Genomic DNA, 20513 nt, shown 5'->3' with positions numbered 1-20513 from the left:
GTTGATATGTTGTATATTTTCCATCCATTTTGTTATGAGAAATTGTATGTTACATACAATGACATAATAATACAAAAAAAATGGGTCCATCTTCCCGACATCAAATTTTAGGTTCTGTTTAGTAGAGAATTTGAAAATAGAAATTTGAAAACAAGGAATTAAATGAAAACAAAGTTGTATTTCGTGTTTTCAAATATGTATTTGGTAGTAGCATTCAAAAATTGTATTCTAATTTAAACAATTGCAAACTGGTTGTAGTTATCCACTAAATATTAGTCAATAATAAATTATTATTAATTTATTTATGAACATGTTTTATGTTGAAAACATTGTATAATAATTGTTTTGTAATATTATATAATTTATAGAAAAAAAATGAAATTCTTGTCCCTATGGTTTGGAATAAGTTAAAATTTAGGTCTTATGGTTTATAATTAGAATTTACCCCTATGGTTTGATAAAAGTTTCATAGTTAATAGTCCTTATAGTAGGGACTATTTGAGTTGATTTAACAAACCATAGAGACTATATATGAAATTAATTTTTAAGTTTTAACTTTATCCAAATCATATGACAATACTTAGAGTTTAACCTAATTTAATATATTATTCATTACATAATGTATATTTAATTTTTTTTAAAAATTAAATTGAGTTTATAACATGAAATATTATATTTTCAAATGTTTATATCCATATTTAATATAATTATGTATTTAAAATTTTAAAATTCAAATTTTGGATACAAAGAAAATATAAAAATGTTGTTTTCAAAATTTACACCATTTAGATCACATAATTAGAAAATAGTTTTTAGAAACAGAATGCGGGTTGTCTATCAAATATATATTCACTAAACTCAGTGAATCTGAAAACATAAAACAAAATCTAGATTGTGAATCAAACAAACCATTAATTTCTTTTTTTTCAAATGTATTCTAGAAGGCTTTTTAAGAACATATCAATAAATTAGTCCCATACATCGAGTTGTTTAATGCCGTAAATAAACGCAAACACAATTATCTGTGGGTAAACTAAATAAGAAGAAGGGGGTTGTTGAACGTAAGAGAGAGATTAGGTTAGATAAAAAAATGAAAACAATTACAATACTACGATTTCATTTCTTGTCCATCATAAAAAAAAAATATTTAAAAATTATGTAAAGTCATTATAAAATGAAATAATATATATTTAATAATGTTGGTGTTCAGATCTCACCTGCATTGGGTTTTGTTGTAGGTTTCTGGTGACTTTGACCTCTAACCTGCTTCTCCCTAATTTGGTCTTGAGATGCTTCAAGCTTATTTGTGTAAGAGATCCTTGTACCAGTGTGGTGTCGAGTCTACTGCACTCCAATGCCTAAGTACAAGATGCATAGGTAGACAGAAAGCTAAAAGAGGAATGAAAAAGCAGAGGCAGGCACTGATATGGCCGAGGAAGGTAATTTTTCTTCTTCCTTTTCTTTTCAATATATTGATTGCTTTCTTCTTCTTTTTTAATACATGTTGTACAGAATGAATGAATGGTATTTGTACATCAAATGGGTATAGAAAACGACAAAGGGGAGGAATTTATTATCAATAATTTTTGTCCTTTAGGTGTGCAAGTGAAAGAGTAGGCAACCGTTGTACTAGAATTGCTTGAGGAGAGAGAGATGCCACGGTGGTTGCCACGTCAGCTCCACATTGGCTGGTTCCACCTGCTGTTGAAGCCAATGTGTCATCCTTGTCATCCCCTCTCAAGCGAAAGGTTAACTATGTTAGGCCGAGCTTGCTTCGAAAATATGAAAAGGTGTGAATTAGAAGAGCTTTGGTGAGGCAATCAGCAAGCTGCTCTATGGAAGGAACATACCGCACATGGAGTTGGTCACTTAGGACAAGATCTCGAATGAAATGCACATCAATTTCGATGTGCTTAGTCCGAGCATGGAAGACAGGATTGGTGGCCAATGCACCTGCACCCATATTATCGCACCAAAGAACAGGGATGCCGGTTGGGGAGAAGCCAATTTCAATGAGAAGGTTGCACACCCATATGATCTCAGTGGCAACATGAGCAAGGGCTCTACACTCTGATTCTGTGCTTGAGCGTGCCACAGTTGCTTGTTTCTTAGAGGACCAAGATATGAGGGTGGAACCAAGGTAAATGCGGTAGGCTGCTGTGGACTTTCGATCATCAAGGCTTGAGGCTCAATCAGCATTAGAATAATGCTGAGATGTTAAGGTGTGGATCAGAATTGATGGTTAGACCAAGTTGAGTTGTTCCAGTTAGGTAGCGAAGAACTCGTTTGATAGCTGACCAATGCACATTAGTGGGGGCTTGGAGAAATTGGCTTAACTTGTTGACAATGAAGGCTATGTATGGTCGGGTATTGGTAAGGTACTGAAGAGCACCAACTGTGCTTCGATAGAGAAAAGGGTCAGGAAGGGGTTTGCCTATATTGAGTGACAATAGAGTCCCAGAAGCAGCAAGGGTTGGACAAGGCTTCACATGTTGAAGGTTTAGCTTGGCTAACAGATCAGTGATGTACTGAGCCTGATGGAGGTGAAGACCAAATGACGTATAATGTATTTGAATACCAAGGAATTTATTGAGTATGTCGAGGTCTTTAAGGGAGAATTGTTTATTGAAGAATGATACAAGATAATCAATGTGAGCCGGATCACTACCTACAAGAATCAGATCATCCACATAGACAAGGAGCATGGTAATTGTCGATGAGGTGCGCATATAGTATAGAGAAGTGTCAAGTGAACTTACTTTGAAGCCGGTTCGACAGAGGAAGCCTTTGAGTTCATCATTCCAAGCTCGATGAGCTTTTTAAGGCCGTAGATAGCTCGATTGTGCTTACAAACATAGTGAGGGTGAGTTGTACTTTCAAAACTAGGAGGTTGAGACATGTAGACAGTCTTCTTTAGTGTTCCATTGAGGAAGGCATTGTTAAAGTCTATTTGACGAAGTGGCCAACGATTTGATACTGCCAGCGTGAGGACAATTCCGATAGTAGAGGCCTTGACAACAGGGTTGAAAGTGTCGAAGTAATCAAATCTAAGGTGCTGGTGAAAGGCCTTGGCAACAAGGCATGCTTTGTACCGCTGAATAGACCCTTGTACATCACGTTTTAAACGGTAAACCCATTTGCATCCAACAACAGTGGTAGCAGAGGTATGTGGGACTAATGTCCAAGTGTTTGTGCGCTGCAGGGCTGCAAGTTCTTCAACCATCGCTGCTCTCCATTGTGGAACTGACAGGGCTTGAGAGACAGTGCACGGTTCAGTTTGAGTAAGGTCAGTGACAAGCTCAGCAGTCCAGGCCTTTGGCTTAAAGACACCAGCCTTCCCTCTAGTGATCATAGGGTGATTGCCTATTAAGGGCTGAGTAGGAGGTGGTAAGTGTTGTAATGGGGACGGTGGGGAAGGATTTGTTGGAGATGAGTCTGTAGGAGGACTAGGAGAATAATGTAAAGACCGAGGTGATAATATTGGGGGAGAGCTTGAATGAGGTAAGCAAGGACTGAAGTGTGGAGTAGTTGAAGTCAACAAAGGATCAGGGTAGTTATGTGAGGTCTGAGATGGACAAGGAGAGTTGGTGATAGGTGAATGATAGGATGAGGGAAAATTTATAGAAGGCTGGGTAAACCAAGTAGTGATTGGGGGAGCTAGGGTGGAAGGGCTTGGGGACTGGTCATTTGCAAAGCCAGTTTGAAAGGGAAAGTCTTCTTCATTGAATATCACATGATGGGAGATGATAACTTTCCCATCATCAGTGAGATAGCGGTAGCCTTTGTGCATTGGTGAGGGACCAAGATACACACATTTTTTGTTGTGGAAGTCAAATTTGTGAGACTGATAGGGTCGGAGATGAGGGTAGTAGGCGCAACAAAAAACTCTGATGGATGACAGGTCCAATTGGCTACCAAGTAGTGCTTCCATTGGGCTGATGTCCTGAAGAATAGAAGAAGGAAAGGCATTAATAAGTAAGACAGTAGTTTGAAAAGTATACCACCATAGATGTAGGGGCTTCCTAGCTTGAGCAAAGAGAGTTAAGCCCGTCTCAACAATGTGCCGGTGTTTATGCTCAGCACGACCATTTTGAGCTGATGTATAGGGACAAGACATTCATATTTGAATTCCCAGCTGATTGCACATGTGAGCAACGGGTTTATATTCACCTCCTCCATCCATTTGTAAAGTCCTAAGGGTTTTATTGAACTGAGTGTGAACAAGAGCTTGAAAGTTCTAGAAAGCAGCAGTAGTATCACTCTTTTGTTTTAGAGGGTAGAGCCAACTGAACCTACTAAAGTCATCCACAAATATTACATAATATCTATATCCATCTGCTAATAATATTGGGGCCGATCCCTAAAGATCAGTATGAACCAAGTCAAACGGTTGCTTAGCACGAGATAGAGAATCAGAGAATGGCAAATTGTGTGACTTCCCAAATTGACAGGCTTCACAAAAAAACTTTTCATTAACAACATTTTTTCAGATTACATCCACTAATCAGTTTAGACAAAATTTTAGGGGATGGATAGCCTAATCGCCTGTGGAAAAGTGACTTGGAGACAGTTGTGCTAGTTGCAAAGGCAGAGTTTGAAGAAGGCTGATTGGACCAAGTTGTCAAGCGAGCACCTAAAGATCCTGATGTAGAGGGTGCATTATTTATCAGCTGGTTGACAGTGTCCAATTGGTAGAGTCCATCTTTAAGCCGGCTGGTCAGAAGTGCCACTCCCGAGTCCTTGTCCTTAACCACACAGAAATCAACATGAAATTCAACCACAATATTATTATCATTGGCTAATTTGGATACACTGACTAGATTTTTGGCAATATCAGGCACATATAGTATGTTTAGTAAGGAGAGGATACCATTCTTAGTATGTAGATTGGAGTGTCCAGACCGAGATATAGTGAGAGAAGTACCATTGCCAACAACAACTTTATCAGTACCTGTGTAGCTGGGAGAGGATTGGAGGAAGGTGGGGCTGCTGGTTACATGAGTTGAAGCGCCGCTATCAACATACCAGTTGGGGTCAGTTACCGTTTCAGGGGAGGCAGCTGTCGAGTGAGCAAGTAAAGCAGACGTAGGCTATTCTTGATGTCTGTTTGATGGAAGCTGTGTGGATTCAGCTCGAGTGTGTGTCTATCGAAGGTTGTTGAACTCCTTATTATACCTGAAGTAGAAAATGTCAGGAGTGTGGCTTATTTTTCCACAAGTTTGGCAAGTAGGCCTGGTTGTAGAGGCACTGCTCCATCGGCCACGCCCTCTGTTTCTTCCTCCTCCACCCCTGTAGTTTGAGGACTAGTTGTTCCCATATGGATTTCGATAGGGATTTGATGAAGTGTTAGGACTATTCTACACGACATTGACTGAGGGTGAACTGAAAAAGATGGACACGTTTGTCATTCCAGTAATACCAGTTTTGATGGCAAGTTGATACTCAAGTCTCTTCTCATAGGACAAAAAATCAGATTGAAGATCAGACCACTGAGTTGTCTCTTTGCTTTGCACTGCTACAACAACCGGATTATACTCTTCATCAAGACCAGCCAACACTTGGGATATGAGATTAGGAGGAGACACTGGTGAACCTGCAAGAGCAAGACCATCAGCATACTTTTTCATTGATATTAGGTACTCACTCATCTTTAAGGCGCCCTTACGAGTTTGTTGGAACATCCTCTTAAGGTAATCAGTTTCAGCCCTTGACTGAACTCCAACAATTCTTTGACAGCTTCCCATAGTTCCCTGGCAGTTTGGTGTCCCATTACCTGTGTGGCAATCTCTTGGTTCATCGAATTATAGAGCCAACCTAGGATTAATTGGTCGACAACTATCCAGGCTTCATAAGCTGGATTGGGTTGTAGTTCAGCCTCTGTTCAGGTTGCAGGGCTTGGATCAACACTCGAGCTTTCACCAGAATGCTCATTCGTTTGTCTGATGATGAATCGACTGGGGTAGGGGTTTTCTTCGGTTAGGAAACCTTCCAATTGATAGCTTCTGAGTATCGGCCAGACTAAATTTTGCCAGAGGAGAAAATTAGACCTATCCATTTTTATGGATGTCACCTGGTTTAGTAATTGGTTTAAGGGTGGACCTGTGATATTTCCATTATTGATGATTCCAGGAATGGCAGGCAATGAGGTAGCTGGTGGGTTTGCCATTTTTAGATCATTTTTAGCTTGTTAAAAGCTGAAGGTCTCTGATACCAAGACAAAAAGCTAAAAGAGGAATGAAGAAGCAGAGGCAGGTACTGATATGGCTGAGGGAGGTAATTTTTCTTCTTCCTTTTCTTTTCAATATATTGATTGCTTTCTTCTTCTTTTTCAATACATATTGTACAGAATGAATGAATGGTATTTGTACATTAAATAAGTATAGAAAACGACAAAGGGGAGGAATCTGTTATCAACAATTTTTGTCCTTTTGGTGTGCAGGTGAAGGAGCAGGTGACCGTTGTACCAGAATTGGTTGGGGAGAGAGAGACGCCACGGTGGCTGCTACGTCAGCTCCACGTTGGCTGGTTCCACCTGCTGTTGAAGCCAATGTGTCATCCTTGTCATGGGTTAATTCAATTAAGTACAAAAGAAGTAAAATCAGATCTCTCCTTTAGAAATTACTTAATTAATCTCCACATTTTGGAGTCAAATAGGATTATTATAAGTTTGTCCTTTGATACATTCCTATGGTTACGTGTGACAACAGGAATATGATGGACGTTTCTAGCACTCGAGGTTGCAAGGTGTCAGTCCAGATCCAGCTTGATTATTTCGTTTATATTCACTAGCTTGATTGGTCAACCCAAACTTTGAGGCATTGCCATTTACTTTTTGGGACATGCGTTTCCTATACCTCCTCTCGATACTATGTGGATTTAGGCCCACTTGTGAGTTTTAGGTCTTACTTTGGACAATCTTAACAAATAACATGTCAAACATTATCATTCAATGACATGTCAAATATTAATATTAGATGATATAATATTAAATTAACTTTCATCAATCAATTTAAATTTTAAATCAATCAATGATTCAACATGGATATCAAAATTATATTTTTCTGTTCAATTAATATTAATTTTCCTATGGTGAATTAACATAAAGAAAAAGAGGTTGAATCGAATATTCTAATACTATATATATATATATATTGAGATAAAACACAAAAAGAGTAAAGGGAAATGAAAAACAAAAACAACGCACTTCAAGGAATACAAAAATCGAGGAAGGTTCTTTGTTTGTAGTTAAGTTAGTGTGTTGTGGTTTGCATTAAAAGTTGCAGACACACATCACAAGATTCTTTTTAGGGAAAAATAAGTTTTTTTTTTTCCCCTTTTTTCTACATTTTGATTTTAGTTTTTATTTCTCGTTAAATTTTAAAACACTACCATTTAATCTAAAATTTTGATATTGATTTTAGTTTAGTTTTAAAAATATTACAATTTTAAATTTTATTTTAATTTAGTTTCTAAATTTTTTATTCACATTTTTAATCTTTATTTTTTCACTATATATTCACTTCATTCAATTAAAAAACTTAAAAATATATATAATTAATTAAGTTTCACTATTTTTTATGTCATTATTAAAATTAGTTCTAAAATTTTACTTAATAATTATTTAAAATTAATTAATAAATATTAACGCCAAAATTGAAAGTGAATATCTAGTAAAAAAATCAAGATTAAAAATATAAATCTTGAAATCTAAGAACCAAATTTGAAATAAAACTCAAAATTTTTAAGGATTAAAACATTTTAAAACTCAAGAGTTAAACTTAAATCAAACTAAAAATTTAAAAAACTAAAATATAACATTTTAAAATTTAGATACCACTGACCCTATTTGTAATATAACATATTGAGTTATAATGATTTTACCTTTCAACTTCTAGAATAATACAAAATTTCAGTGCATTATTCCAAATTGTAATTATTTATGTGCATTTCTATTAGAATCACATAGAAAATATTAAAAATATTTTAAAAAATAAATAAGAAGAAGTATGATTAGATAATAGGGTACAATGAAAAAAAATAGTATTATCTATTATGCATTTAAATATTTTTTAGACTTTATAGAGAAATATATATATCAATTATAGTTGAGTTATAACTCAATTTTCTAGATAAGATAAATTTTATTTTCATGGCTCACGTTAAGTAGGACAAATTGCAAAAACCACTCCTAAAATATGGAGGTAGTTGCAATTACACTCTCAAACTTTTAATAGAAAAAATTAGGCTTCTAAACTTCTATAAATATTAAAACTGGACCTTCAAGCTTACAATAGTTATAGAAATTAGACCCACAAATGAGAAAAATTGAACTCTTAAACTTATTCAAATGTTACAATTTATACAATTATGTAAGTTTGAAGGTTCCCTTCGACCCAATTTTAATATTTATATATAATTTTAAGGGTTCAATTTTTAAAATGGAAAGTTTAAGGGTATAATTGTAATTACAATCATATTTTAAGAGTGATTTTTGCAATTTTTCATGTATATTTCTTTATTCATTACTCTCTCCTCCTTTCAATTCTCATGTTTTTATTCACTTTTTAGTTTTCCACAAAATTTCTCTTTTCCTATGGCATCTAAAAAGCCATTTTCTATGACAAAACATGAGTTCTCACCTTCTCTCTCCCTCTAGAGTCCTAGTGTTGTTGGGCCTTGGGAATGTGTCCAAATTAATGGACCAAAACCCATAGTTTAGAGTTTATTAAGATAATTAATTAATCCTCCAATATATTAATTAATTTTTAAGAATTCTCAATTAGGATGACAAATTAAGACTTCTCAATTAGGATGACACCTCTTTAGCATTTTCGTTATATTTCTAAATACTCCAAATACCTTAATGTAATTATATTATTAAGAACCCTTAAGATATTATTAATTGTTATTTTCAATTGTTAATTAGTTTGCTTCCTTATGTGGCATGTGTAATTGTGTAGCAACTCAAACTTCACCTGGCTGCACAATTTTTTTTCTTTTAATGTTTGATAATTTAATTTGTTCTTGCCTAATATAGCATAAGCTAATTCTTTATGATTCATTATTGGACTTCCCAAAGGTTCTAGAAAACAATTTATATCATCTCATTCCTTTATTGGTGTGAATATACATTAGCATGCACATGCAAGACATAAATACTTTTCACCCGCTCATTTTTATTATGATTGAAAGGATAACGTCAAAGGGAGTTTAGCTTAATGGTAATCGTCACACATTTTCTTTCTTTAAAATCGACAGTTTGATTTATGTTCTAGATTATTTTGGATTAAGAGTCATCGAGCTCAAGAAAGCGGAACGTTGGAGATAAAATCGGAAGAATAATAGTTACCTTTCACAGAGACCCACGGTTTTAACCTCTATGGTCGGCCCGAATTGACATCTCAAAGTTCTTTTCGAATTAGGAATATTAAGAATCACCCCTCTATAAATAAGATATCATAGCTCCACACAAGGTAAATTCTCCTCTTACTTCTAGATTGATCTGATTTTTTGCTAAATACTGACTTAAGTATCAAAGGTTTTATGTGGCATACACCATATTGGTGCTTCTTCTTATTTATTTTGCAAGTAGTCTTCCTTCTCGGAAATTATAAATTTACTGTTGAAGGCATGTGAAGGTCAGGTGAGTCTTTCTATCCAAACTTTGTCATCAACAATTTCAATCCCTACAATTATTGTATACTCAACGAAAAATTATGAAATTATCATTAATGTACAAAACTTTTTGTGAAAATAGATGCCTTTTTTCGAAACCAACATCATAGTGTCGATCTGTTATTGTTTATAAAATCCCAACTGACATCTAAAGCTAAAATTGTTCTAGTGAATGTTGGCTATATGTGGTCGTCATTAATGCCAAAAAAAAGTGTAAGATTTTCATTTAGACCATCTTGCACTGGAGCTTCAACACTTTGGATAAGTATCAAGCTCTTAATCCCTTTCTATATCTTAATCCTAATTGACGTGTTTTATGCAGGAAACATTCTGTCATGGTAGATCAGATGTTCATTGATATTGTAGATACTCTTCGTCGATTTGGTATCGTCACAATGAAATGGTTATTGTTGCCCCTTCCTTAATCATTGAACTCTCTTGTCGATTATCTGATCATACATCTCACCATGAGCACTAAATCTAAAATCCTTTCGATCAATCTCATATAACTGCCTCGTTATGGTGCATATGGTTGGAGAGAAACAAAATAAGCTTTCAAAATATCGAGAAGTCATCTAACCATTTGTAGGTTTGGCAAGGGGATGGGACAAGATCGGGGATGTACTCCCCATCCTCGTTCTTATAGAGATTTTTATCTCCGTCTTCGTCCCATTCCCCGTTTTGAGGAGTCGGGATCGGAGAATTCCATGGAAATTTTTTTTGTCTTTTTTTGTCTTCTTATTTTTTTTTTTATTTAAAATCAATATATTTTTATTTTATATTTATATTGAAATGGACTTTTAGGTAACAAAGTTGATATTATTATTGTTTTATTTATTAAAATTAATAATAAAAAATATTTTAACATTTCTTTATTTTAAAATTTAATAAAAAGTTAAAACTAATTATATTATGAAATGAAATTAAAAAAAGTTAAAAAAAAAAACAAAAACAGCAGTTAGCTACTGTTTTATATATGTGTGTGTAAATATATATATATATATATATTTAAAAATATCCAAGGGGAAATACTCTCTCCATTCCTGCCCCATCCTCGGTTTAGGAACCTGTTTTGGGTCCTCGGTTTGACCCCCCTGGTCAAATTGAGAATTCCCACTCCCGGGGACCCAACTTCGTTTGGAATTTTGCCAATCCTAACCATTTGTAGAATGGGATCATCTAATTTGCCACTATCAGGAGCATAGAATTTGTCAATTTTTTGAAATTATGATGCCTCTACCATAGCACTAAATTGGAAGGCCTTTCTCTAGGCTTTATCAATTGTTCTTTTGTCTTTGAACTCTCCTCTAGCTCTCTGTGGACATATTGACCTTTTATCCTTGATTTTGATGAATGCATCGCTAGTAATTTCGAGGTATGATAAGGATGGTATGGATGTGTCAACCTACTTGCGATATCTTGGAATTTGATCTCTCCTTCCTCCCGTACAATTATTCAAAAAAGAATATAGCAAACTACGATTGAACGATTAAATAGGATGCACAAATATGGATGTAGCCTATACTACACCAAAGCCTTTTTCAAATGAATGATAATAATTATAAACAAGTAAATGTAACGATTAAGACATGAGTAATCCTTTTCAAATTCTCACATCCACAACATTGGAATCCAAAATTAATCAACAAAAAATAATGCAAATGAGAGAGCTAGAGAGAGAGATTAAAAGGTAGAGATTTGAAAATAAATGAAGGTATAATTGCTTCCTTAATTTGGACAAACAAACATCACTCTATTACACATGTAAATGTGCCTAAAAAAAACCCATTACATGGAATCCCCTTATAGTAAGCTTTAATTTAAATATTATGATTGGTCAGCTCTCTCTCAACATGCAAAAATAAAATCTCTCTCTCTCTCTCTGCATAATATTTTGGAGATTGATGATTTTTACTTGGTGTAAAATTGAATTGTTGTCGGTAAATTTATAATGTACAGTAAACGTAAGTAATAATTTTTGGAAATTGAATTTGTGTTTTTTACGTTACTGTAATAAGGAAGAGTGTTGTTGGAGATTATGATTATCATCTTGCATATTGGGAAGACTACACAGAGACAAAATCTCCTCTAAACTTCCATTCATGGAGTCTCGAAACTTATCGAACGACTTCATGTACTCGTCAATGCACTCGGGCTTCATTAACGACTTTGTTTCCCCCATTATATTCAGCTGAGGGAAGTCCTCGAGCTCTAATGGCGGATAGTATGGATGTTGATACTGAAGATTCTCATGGTCGATGAAATTGCTCGGAATCTACAAAATATGCATATGAGAAATATATCTTAGATAAAATTATGTATATGATAATCGGCATGAGTATAATTTAACTGATTAAGATATATATCTTTAACTAACTAAAATGTTAGATATTCGAATTTTTCACTGTATGTAATCAAAATGGTTGGTTGGTTTATTGATATTATTGTTTTTGCTTCAAACTTGCATTTATTTATTACTTATTTTCTTTTTGTTCCATGACAGAGTTTAAAATGTTCATGATATTATGAAACTCTATTTAACTAAGGTCTCGTTTCATAATTATTTAATTTTTTTAATTTTAGTATTTGAAAAATAAATTGATAGAAACACCTATTTCTATCCATGTTTTGTTATCCGCTTTCTATTAATATATTTATAAATAAAAAAAAAAAAAGAATCTTGAAAAATATTTATAAAAAATTCAAAAAAAAATCTTTAAGAATTCAAGTATTTCTTTTTTAGATAGATGAAAATCATAATAGAGAAATCGAGATAAAATAAGTATAAATATAAAAAACTGAAAACTAAAAACAATTATCAGAGAGTAAGATAATTTCATTTGTGGTTTTAATGGTTTTGTGAATTTATAAAAAAGTTTTTCACCAATCTAAGAGGTTTAAAAGTTCTAGTCCAAGTAGTTTGAAAGAACAAACAATTTGGAAATTTAAGATCATAAACATAAACTTAATTATATACTAAATAGTTGGGGTATGATTTTTTCCAACATAGGGGTCTCACACATCCAATCTAACTACCAATTGAGCACACATTTTCTCAAAGGTTAAAAATAAACAAATAAAGAAGTAACTTTTAAATGCTTTTTAGGGTCAATAAGTTATTAGTGTTGTTAATATATTTAATTATATAGTAATATATATTAGAAAAACTTTAGAGGAAAATGAGGGAAGAAAAGATGAGTAGAAGGGTTTGGTCAAAAGAGGGTAATATGGAGGATAGTGAAAAGAGAGACATTTTTGAGTCAATCTAAGAGATAAAAATTAAGATTTGGAGAAGCTTTTGAAAAAGATATTATGTGAGTATAGTCATTTCCATTTACTTCAAACTTTTTTTTTAAAGAAAAAAAAAACTTTAAAGATAAAAAGACAACTCAAAGGGCTTGTGAATGTGGGCCATTCTTTTTTTTTAAACAAAATAATAAAATTAACTAGATCGGTAGATGCACCGAGTCATCTCAACTAGGTTAACACAACCTTAACTCTCTCATCATTCATCGAGTCAGCTCAACTCGGTGAGTCATATTCAAAATTATATATATGCAATGTGCTCTCTCTTAGTGTGCATGAATGTGACCACCATGCATGATTAGTATAACATTTAATATCTTGATTATAGTAATAATTATAATTAGTTTTGATTTTTTTAAAAAAAAAAGGAAAAGAAAAAAGAGTAAATTAGACTACTTTAGACTATGTATAATAACGGCTAAATTCTTATTAAAAAAAATACATAAATAATAACGGCTAAATGATTCAAAATGTTCTAAATGTGATGTTGATTTCGATTTTTTAACCTTTTAACTTTTTAATTTTTTATTCTAATCTCAATCTTAATTTTTTAATTTGTCTTTTAACCCTTGTAGTTTGTTTCGTTTTTAGTTTTACTCTTTTATATTCTAAAAATTTAAATTCTATCAAGATATAGTTTTCTAAAACACAAATAAATAAAAACAAGAGATTCAAAGTAAAATAAGTTAACTCTAAAAACATTTAAAATTGAAATTAATTACATAGATAGGAGTGCATAGTAATATAATTAGCCAGTTGTTATTGTTAATCACAAATGCTTAATGAAGTTCATCAAATAACTGGGAGAGGGAACTTGGTAATGATTGTCTCAGAAAAATTCTTTAAAATAAAACATTTTCACTTTAGATAAGTTTTTGAAATAAAGTTGATTTACTCATGAACTTTCTATTTAAGTTCACTTGAAAAAACTGAATTCTTTTTTGTTTATATATCTCAAATATTGAAAGGAAAATTAAAATTTAGGATTAAAATGTCATTTTGGTCTTTATATTTTGAAGTTTGTTTAATTTTGATCCATATATTTTCAATTGTTTAATTTTAGTACCGTACAATGCTAGTTTATTGTTGATTGGTTTAACAACTTTTTGTTATATATAGGGTTCTTATTATAAATTTTGAAAATATATCACATATTCTATTTTCTTACATGAAAATTATTGTTATTATTAAATCAATTTCGGTAAATTTCATTTTGAGAAACTAAGTTTAAGATTTATTGAAAATATGTGAACTAAAATTTGACAATGGAAAGTATATGAACTAAAACTGAACGAACTTCATAGTATAGAGACCAAAATGAATATTTTAACCTAAAAATTATAAACTCAAAAGGATTAATGAAAAATTAATCTATAAGAATTTTAAAAAATAATGGTTTCATACACCAAAATTCAAATGAATAAAACCCTTCCAAAATATTTTAAAACCCTAACAAACAAGTTACCTTACTTGAACACGATAAAAATGAAAATTATATAAAATAAAATAAAATAAAATAAGGATTGAAGATGATATACGGTTTAAAATGTACGTGTGAAATGTGCATGCATGAAACTATAAATAATACTGAATAATAAATCTTAAAAAGAAAACAATTAACTGTTTAATTTCATAGTATTATATGAACTATATAATTGATAAAAGTTTAGAAGTACCTGCATAAAGTTTGAAGGGCAGTCCATGTGAATTGGATACAGATTATTAGCTGAACTATTGGCTTCATTATCGGAGGCCACTGGCACCGGAAAGTCGTCGGCGACATTCCCTTGTGTGAGATCGGAGGACGAGTTTTCAGAGCTGAAGATTTTAGGGTTACATTCATAAAGGAAGTGATCAAAACTATCACCATCTTCATTGCTTTCTATCCCTCCTCTCGAACTTTCTGGCGCACCACCGTCGTCAACCTGCATATCTTGCTCGTCCGCCATTTGCCACACCGGTGCTTTGTTGTCGACTCCATTTGCCTTTTCCCCGATGGATTTCGGTACTATAGTTGCCTTCTTGAATACACGACATAATGCATAGGAGTCCTGCATCAACGTGAAAATATTAGATTTTTGCATAAGCAATCTTATTTAGGTTTACGTTTAGGGATAAGTTCAGATGTGTTAACTTAGTTAATATATTCAGATGCACCTCCTGATCCCTTTTTATTCTCTAGTATCTTGTTAAAAAAAAGTGATAATTTTGGATAATTTTGAGTGTTGTGTTAATATTTGAACTGACTTATACATGAAGGAAGTGTATAAACATTGAATTTCTATCCTAAATTTAAGCTTAATCATTGTTTAGAGAGATTATTCAAAAAGAGAGGGTTGTTTTTCAACTAATTGGTAGGTTTTTCAATGATGAAAGGTAGAAATTTGAGAGAAACAAGTTTTAACAAAAAGGAAAGGGATATATATAGTTATGTAGGGTAAAGGGTTAAAGCCTAAGAAAAGAAATAGAAATTAAGTACACACATCTATCTAAAGTTATGACCAAAGAGTCTTTCATAAACCCTTCTTGATGTTTGTTCTTTTTCTTTTTGGTTTAGTTCAAGATGGGGGAAAAAAAGAACCAAAAAGGAAAGCACTTAGAGATATTTCTTCTTCCTTTTCTTTAGGGTTCTTTTTTTTTTTTTTTTTTTCCCCTTCTATCTCTTTTTTCCCTTTTTAGGTAGTGTGAGGTTGATTGTTCTTCATTCTTCTTCCTTCCACACACTTTTATTATTTACAATGGAAAAGAAAAAAAAGAAAATCAAACCCTAATCCAAAACTGAAGATGAAAAAGAAAAAACCTTCGTCGAAGGAGATGATGATGTTGCTGTGGCGAGTTGAGAATGGAGAAGACGATATTCATGCATAACCCAATTGGTTCTAACCCCATGAGGAGCTCTTCCTTTGTAATACACCAAAGTCTTCTTCATCCCAACCGCTCGTTTCTGCGACTGAACCACCCGGTCTTTCCCGGTGGCCTTCCAATATCCGCCCTTCGTTGCCCGATTCGTTCTCGACCCATTCGGGTACTTCCGATCCCGAGGGCTATAGAAGTACCACTCCATATCTTTGCTCGGCAAAAACGACTTATCTAAAAAAACTAAAATCATTCAGAAAAAAAAAAAAGAAGCATGAACAAAACGAAGACGAAGAAAGAAACATTACCAGGTAATTCCCAGGGTTCGCACTTATAAAGATCGATCTCGGGAATGATCTCGAGCTCGATGGAGCGGCCATTGATCTTTCTATCCAAATAGTAAGCAACAAGCTCTTCATCTGTTGGGTGAAAGCGAAACCCTGGAGGGAGGGTCATGGGCGCCATTGAAATAATAATAATAATAATAATAGAAGCTCTCAAAATTTGAATTTTTGTTGTAACTCTAAAGAGAGAGAGAGAAAGAAGAAGACATGAAGAGGACTGAATTGTACTAGATTGAACTATATAAGGAAGGAGTTTGTGAGGCCAAAAAATAATAATAATAATAATAATAATAATAATATGGAACTGAAAAGTAAGATTATATTACAGAGTGGAGATTGCTTTTTATTTTATTTATTATTCTTATATATATATATATATAATCTGACAGCTGAAGGGATTATATGGCTTTGTTCTTTGGGTGATTTGATCAGCTAAGTGAAACCACTTTTGTCATGTGATTCTCTTAAGTTTTTGTTTTTATTTAAACCCTTTTTGTCATTTTTAGCAAACAGATTTTATAATTCCCTTTTTAGTCAGTCAAAAAAAAATTATCATGTTATAATTTTGTTCTAAATTAACTTTCACTAAGAATAAAAAAAATATATATTATGTTTCTATAGTTAGTTGGATAATGATTTCGTTTCTAAGATTAGGTTAGTTTACCTATAATATTTGTCAGACAAAAAATAAAACCATTATAAACCCATAATTCTACCACTTAAAGCTTCAATATATTTTTTTTTTCATAACATAATTTGTATTTTCTTTTTTCTAAAAAAAAATTACAAGCTGTGGGTTGAACTCGTGACCTGCAAGAGATCTAACATCATTTGTATTTTCAATGTGCTAAAGAGATTTAAAAATTTAACAAAAGGTAAATTTTAATCTTTTGATCTTTTAACAGTTTAACTTGTATGTTAATTAATACCTAGAAAATAATAATAAGAATAATAATCATAATAATAATAATAAGTGGGTAAGAATTTGAACTCAAAGTATTTTATTCTAATCCTATATTAAATCAAGGTTGGCAATTGAAGGGTATATGTGTAAATTTGTATGATAGAGAGAGAGATGGTCTTTACGGCTTTAAAGGAAGATTCTATGAGTAAAATAGGAAGGGGCATAGTGTGAAAACGAGGCATGCATGCATACATGTATATGTATACATTTTTATAATAATAATAATAATATATAATATATAGATTAAAATATTATTTTACTTTCTGATATTTCGGGACTTGTTCGATTTGTGTTCCGACTCTCAAATGTCTAATTAGTCTATAAATTTTCAATAAGGGCAGTTTGCTAATATAACAATTAGATCAAAGATATTAGCAAATATAGTACAATGCAAAAAAAAAAAAAGTGTAAATATACAAAATTTAAATTCAGCTCTTAAAGTCTAGTTGTGATAAACCTTATCACTAGCTAATAAGAGTCAATCAACAATAGATCCTATCGTTAAAAATTTTTGCTGTATTTTCAATTATTTAAACATGTTGTAAGACACGCCCATTGTAATTACCCTTTCACTAACTCTTAAATTCAGTCCTCAGCTACTACTTCACTGTAATCTTTGAAAACATATTCATATATTATATTTTATTGTAGGAAAATTCTCATTATTATTCAACCAATTTCAATAAAAATTAATTAAAAAGACTAAGACTAGGATTGAATATTTAAAAGTATAGGGATTAAAATTGAATAAATCCCAAAGTACAAGGACTAAAAAGATAATTTAAACTAATATACAATACATTTATATTATATAGCTATAGAGAGAGAGAGAGAGAGGATATATGATTAAGAAGCTTCGTCTGCAGAAAGCTTTTGTCTGCCCACAAACTAACAAAAATAATACAAACGCATCGAAAGCCTCAACTTGGGACCAAAAAACAACTCAAACCGACCAACTCCATTACAAGCAATTCTCCTATTCTGTTCATATTCCAAAATCATTTAAATTTTAATTTTTTAATACTACTCTAATACATACTCTTTACAATACCTACTCTCTTTGGTCACATTATGAATTTTTCTATACAAAAAAGTTCGTTAGACAACCCACGTCATTTTTAGTTTAACAATATGTAAGTATACAGATCTACATCTTTGATCTCAAGGAAAGAAAGTCGGTACCTTAACCATAAGAAAATTTTTAATACTATGGAAGTATCTTACTCTTTCGCTCTCTTAATTCACAATTTGACACATCATTAAGTGATATTTTGTTTTAGATTAAACCACAAATAATATCCATGAACTTTGCCTTTTGTTTCGAGAACACTTCTATTCATTCAAAAGTTACAATATAATAGCTCTTGATATTTCATAAATGTTTCAATGTTGTTCTTGGAGAGGAAATCCCTTCAAATACTCATCCCAAGTGTATTAGTGGTTTGGGACGATGAGACAATGTTCGAGTCCCATTGCCACACCATTCTAAACTCCAATTTTCATCCAACAATCTATTGAATTTCTACTCCAATGATAGTTTTGAAATGTTTATATGAAAGAAGTAATATTATTACTTTTGTGAAAGAATAAGGGTTTTTTTCTTTACACAAAAGGTAAAGTTCATTGGATATTTTTATAATTCAACTGTTATTTTAACTATTTAATAGATATCACATTATTCTTGAATAATACATTATTATGGCAAACAATGAATTGAGGTTATATAGAAATTTTTCTTTGTTTATCTCCATAGTACTAAAAAAATTGTCAACATTTATCTATGTATTGTATGTTGCAAGTAGTACTCATATTACCATAGTATAGAAAATTTCTCACTTACCTAGAATTTAATATCCTATAAGTTTTCTTGACACTCAAATATTGCAGGGTCAAGTAAGTTATCTTGTGAGATTAGTCGAGATGTAAATAAACTCGAACCATCGCAGTTAGAAAAATCATCACGAGAGAGAGAGAGAGTAGCAATATTAAAGACCAACTTTTTTGGATGTACAATAGGGACCCCCAACAATCTACCTGTCACACTCTTACACTGTTTGCTTTTGCTTTCTCCACCATCCATTTTTTTTTCTTCTTTCTTTTCTTTTGCAATCCAAAACCAAAACCCTTCCTACTTCTTCCTATTCCTATGCCCTTGTCCTAGCTTTGTTTTGCTTTGCCCTTTTTCTTTTTCTCTCTGTTTCTGTTTTTTTTTTCCACCCATTATTTAATCCCCCAGCCTCCCACTTTAACTTTCCTTTCCTTCCCTTAAAATATCATTTTCATTTCGACAAAGATCCACTCCCCACTTTAATGATTACTGCGCACAATCTTTGACTGGTTTTTCTCTCTCTATCTCTATCTAAGAAATGATACCCAGAAATGACAGTTTTCATTGCACTGAGTTGAATGAAAGAAGAAGAAGAAGAAATAATATATGGATGATGAGTTGAATATAAGTACAGTTACGCATGCTTTCATATCCATGTTATTGTACCTTTTTGGTGTTGTCATTTTGAATATAACTACCATACAATGACGAAAGAGAAATACTTATTAGGTGTATCTTGAACTGTACCTATCTTTTAACAGCTCATTCGAACTATACAATAAATAAATATTTAAAAGTATTTAAGAGGAGAGAAGTTCGTTACCAGACGAACTATGGTTGGATAACTGAGTGGACAATAAAAGATAGATATAGTCAAAGATATACCTAAATAAAGACAGACCAAAAATAAATAAATAAATAAGCGGGGCTTGTTTTTGGACAAGGATTTTTGAAAATTTTAAATCTTGGAACTCTAATCATATAATATCATGAGACTCACATTTGCAATAAAGGGGTTCTCCTCTTTTTCATAATAGTTATCTATCATGAAAAACATGTTTCAATATCCCTTTTTTATCATTTAAAATTATTTTGTCACTGTTTATGTTCTGTAAAATGATCATGAATTCTTGAAAAGATAGGCTTGTCTACGTAGTATTTCAATGATATATAATTGGGAAATGGACTATGCATATATAAATACAACATTTTTCCAAAAACGTACATATTTTGATGATTGAATGTCAAAGTTCTCATTATAATTCATATAGTTCAAATATCTTCACCCCACTTCTTTTCCAACCTTTGTACAGAAAGAAAACAACAATCACAAGATAAATGTTTAAAAATTGTGAGACTCGGAAGGAGAGGGTAGAGGGCAGAGGCTATTAATTTAACAATAAAAGTGATGCTCCAACTACAGGTAAGATAGAGAAAAAACAGAGTATATTCAACTACAAGTTACTACCTTTAGTTTATATCACTTTATAGTTTTTACACCTCAAAAGCATCATCATCATACACTTACTTCTGCAAAACC

At 32.3% G+C, this 20513-nt stretch overlaps 1 protein-coding gene and 1 long non-coding RNA gene across 2 annotated transcripts; one reads left to right on the top strand and one right to left on the bottom strand.

Annotated features, from left to right (window-relative positions):
- Positions 1–6129: 6129 nt before the first annotated feature.
- LOC120088030 (uncharacterized) lies at positions 6130–6990 on the top strand. Its single transcript, XR_016524047.1, has 3 exons — positions 6130–6273; positions 6440–6592; positions 6708–6990. It is a non-coding gene; the product is annotated as an uncharacterized LOC120088030 (long non-coding RNA).
- A 4382-nt stretch (positions 6991–11372) lies between these two features.
- NAC020 (NAC domain containing protein 20) lies at positions 11373–16389 on the bottom strand. The gene is made up of 4 exons (XM_039046601.2): positions 16146–16389; positions 15782–16071; positions 14658–15032; positions 11373–11950 (listed from the first exon to the last, which is right to left on the bottom strand). The coding sequence occupies exons 1-4, from the start codon at positions 16300–16302 to the stop codon at positions 11681–11683; spliced, it is 1092 nt and encodes a 363-aa protein (XP_038902529.1). The 5' UTR covers positions 16303–16389; the 3' UTR covers positions 11373–11680.
- Between the last annotated feature and the right edge of the window lie 4124 nt (positions 16390–20513).

The sequence above is a fragment of the Benincasa hispida genome, chromosome 10 (genome assembly GCF_027475165.1).
Source record: "Benincasa hispida cultivar pf3 chromosome 10, pf3_genome.v1.1, whole genome shotgun sequence".
In the NCBI taxonomy this organism is placed as follows: domain Eukaryota; kingdom Viridiplantae; phylum Streptophyta; class Magnoliopsida; order Cucurbitales; family Cucurbitaceae; genus Benincasa; species Benincasa hispida.
The sequence above is the reverse complement of the archived record's forward strand: the minus strand, read 5'-3'. Positions and strand labels throughout refer to the sequence as shown.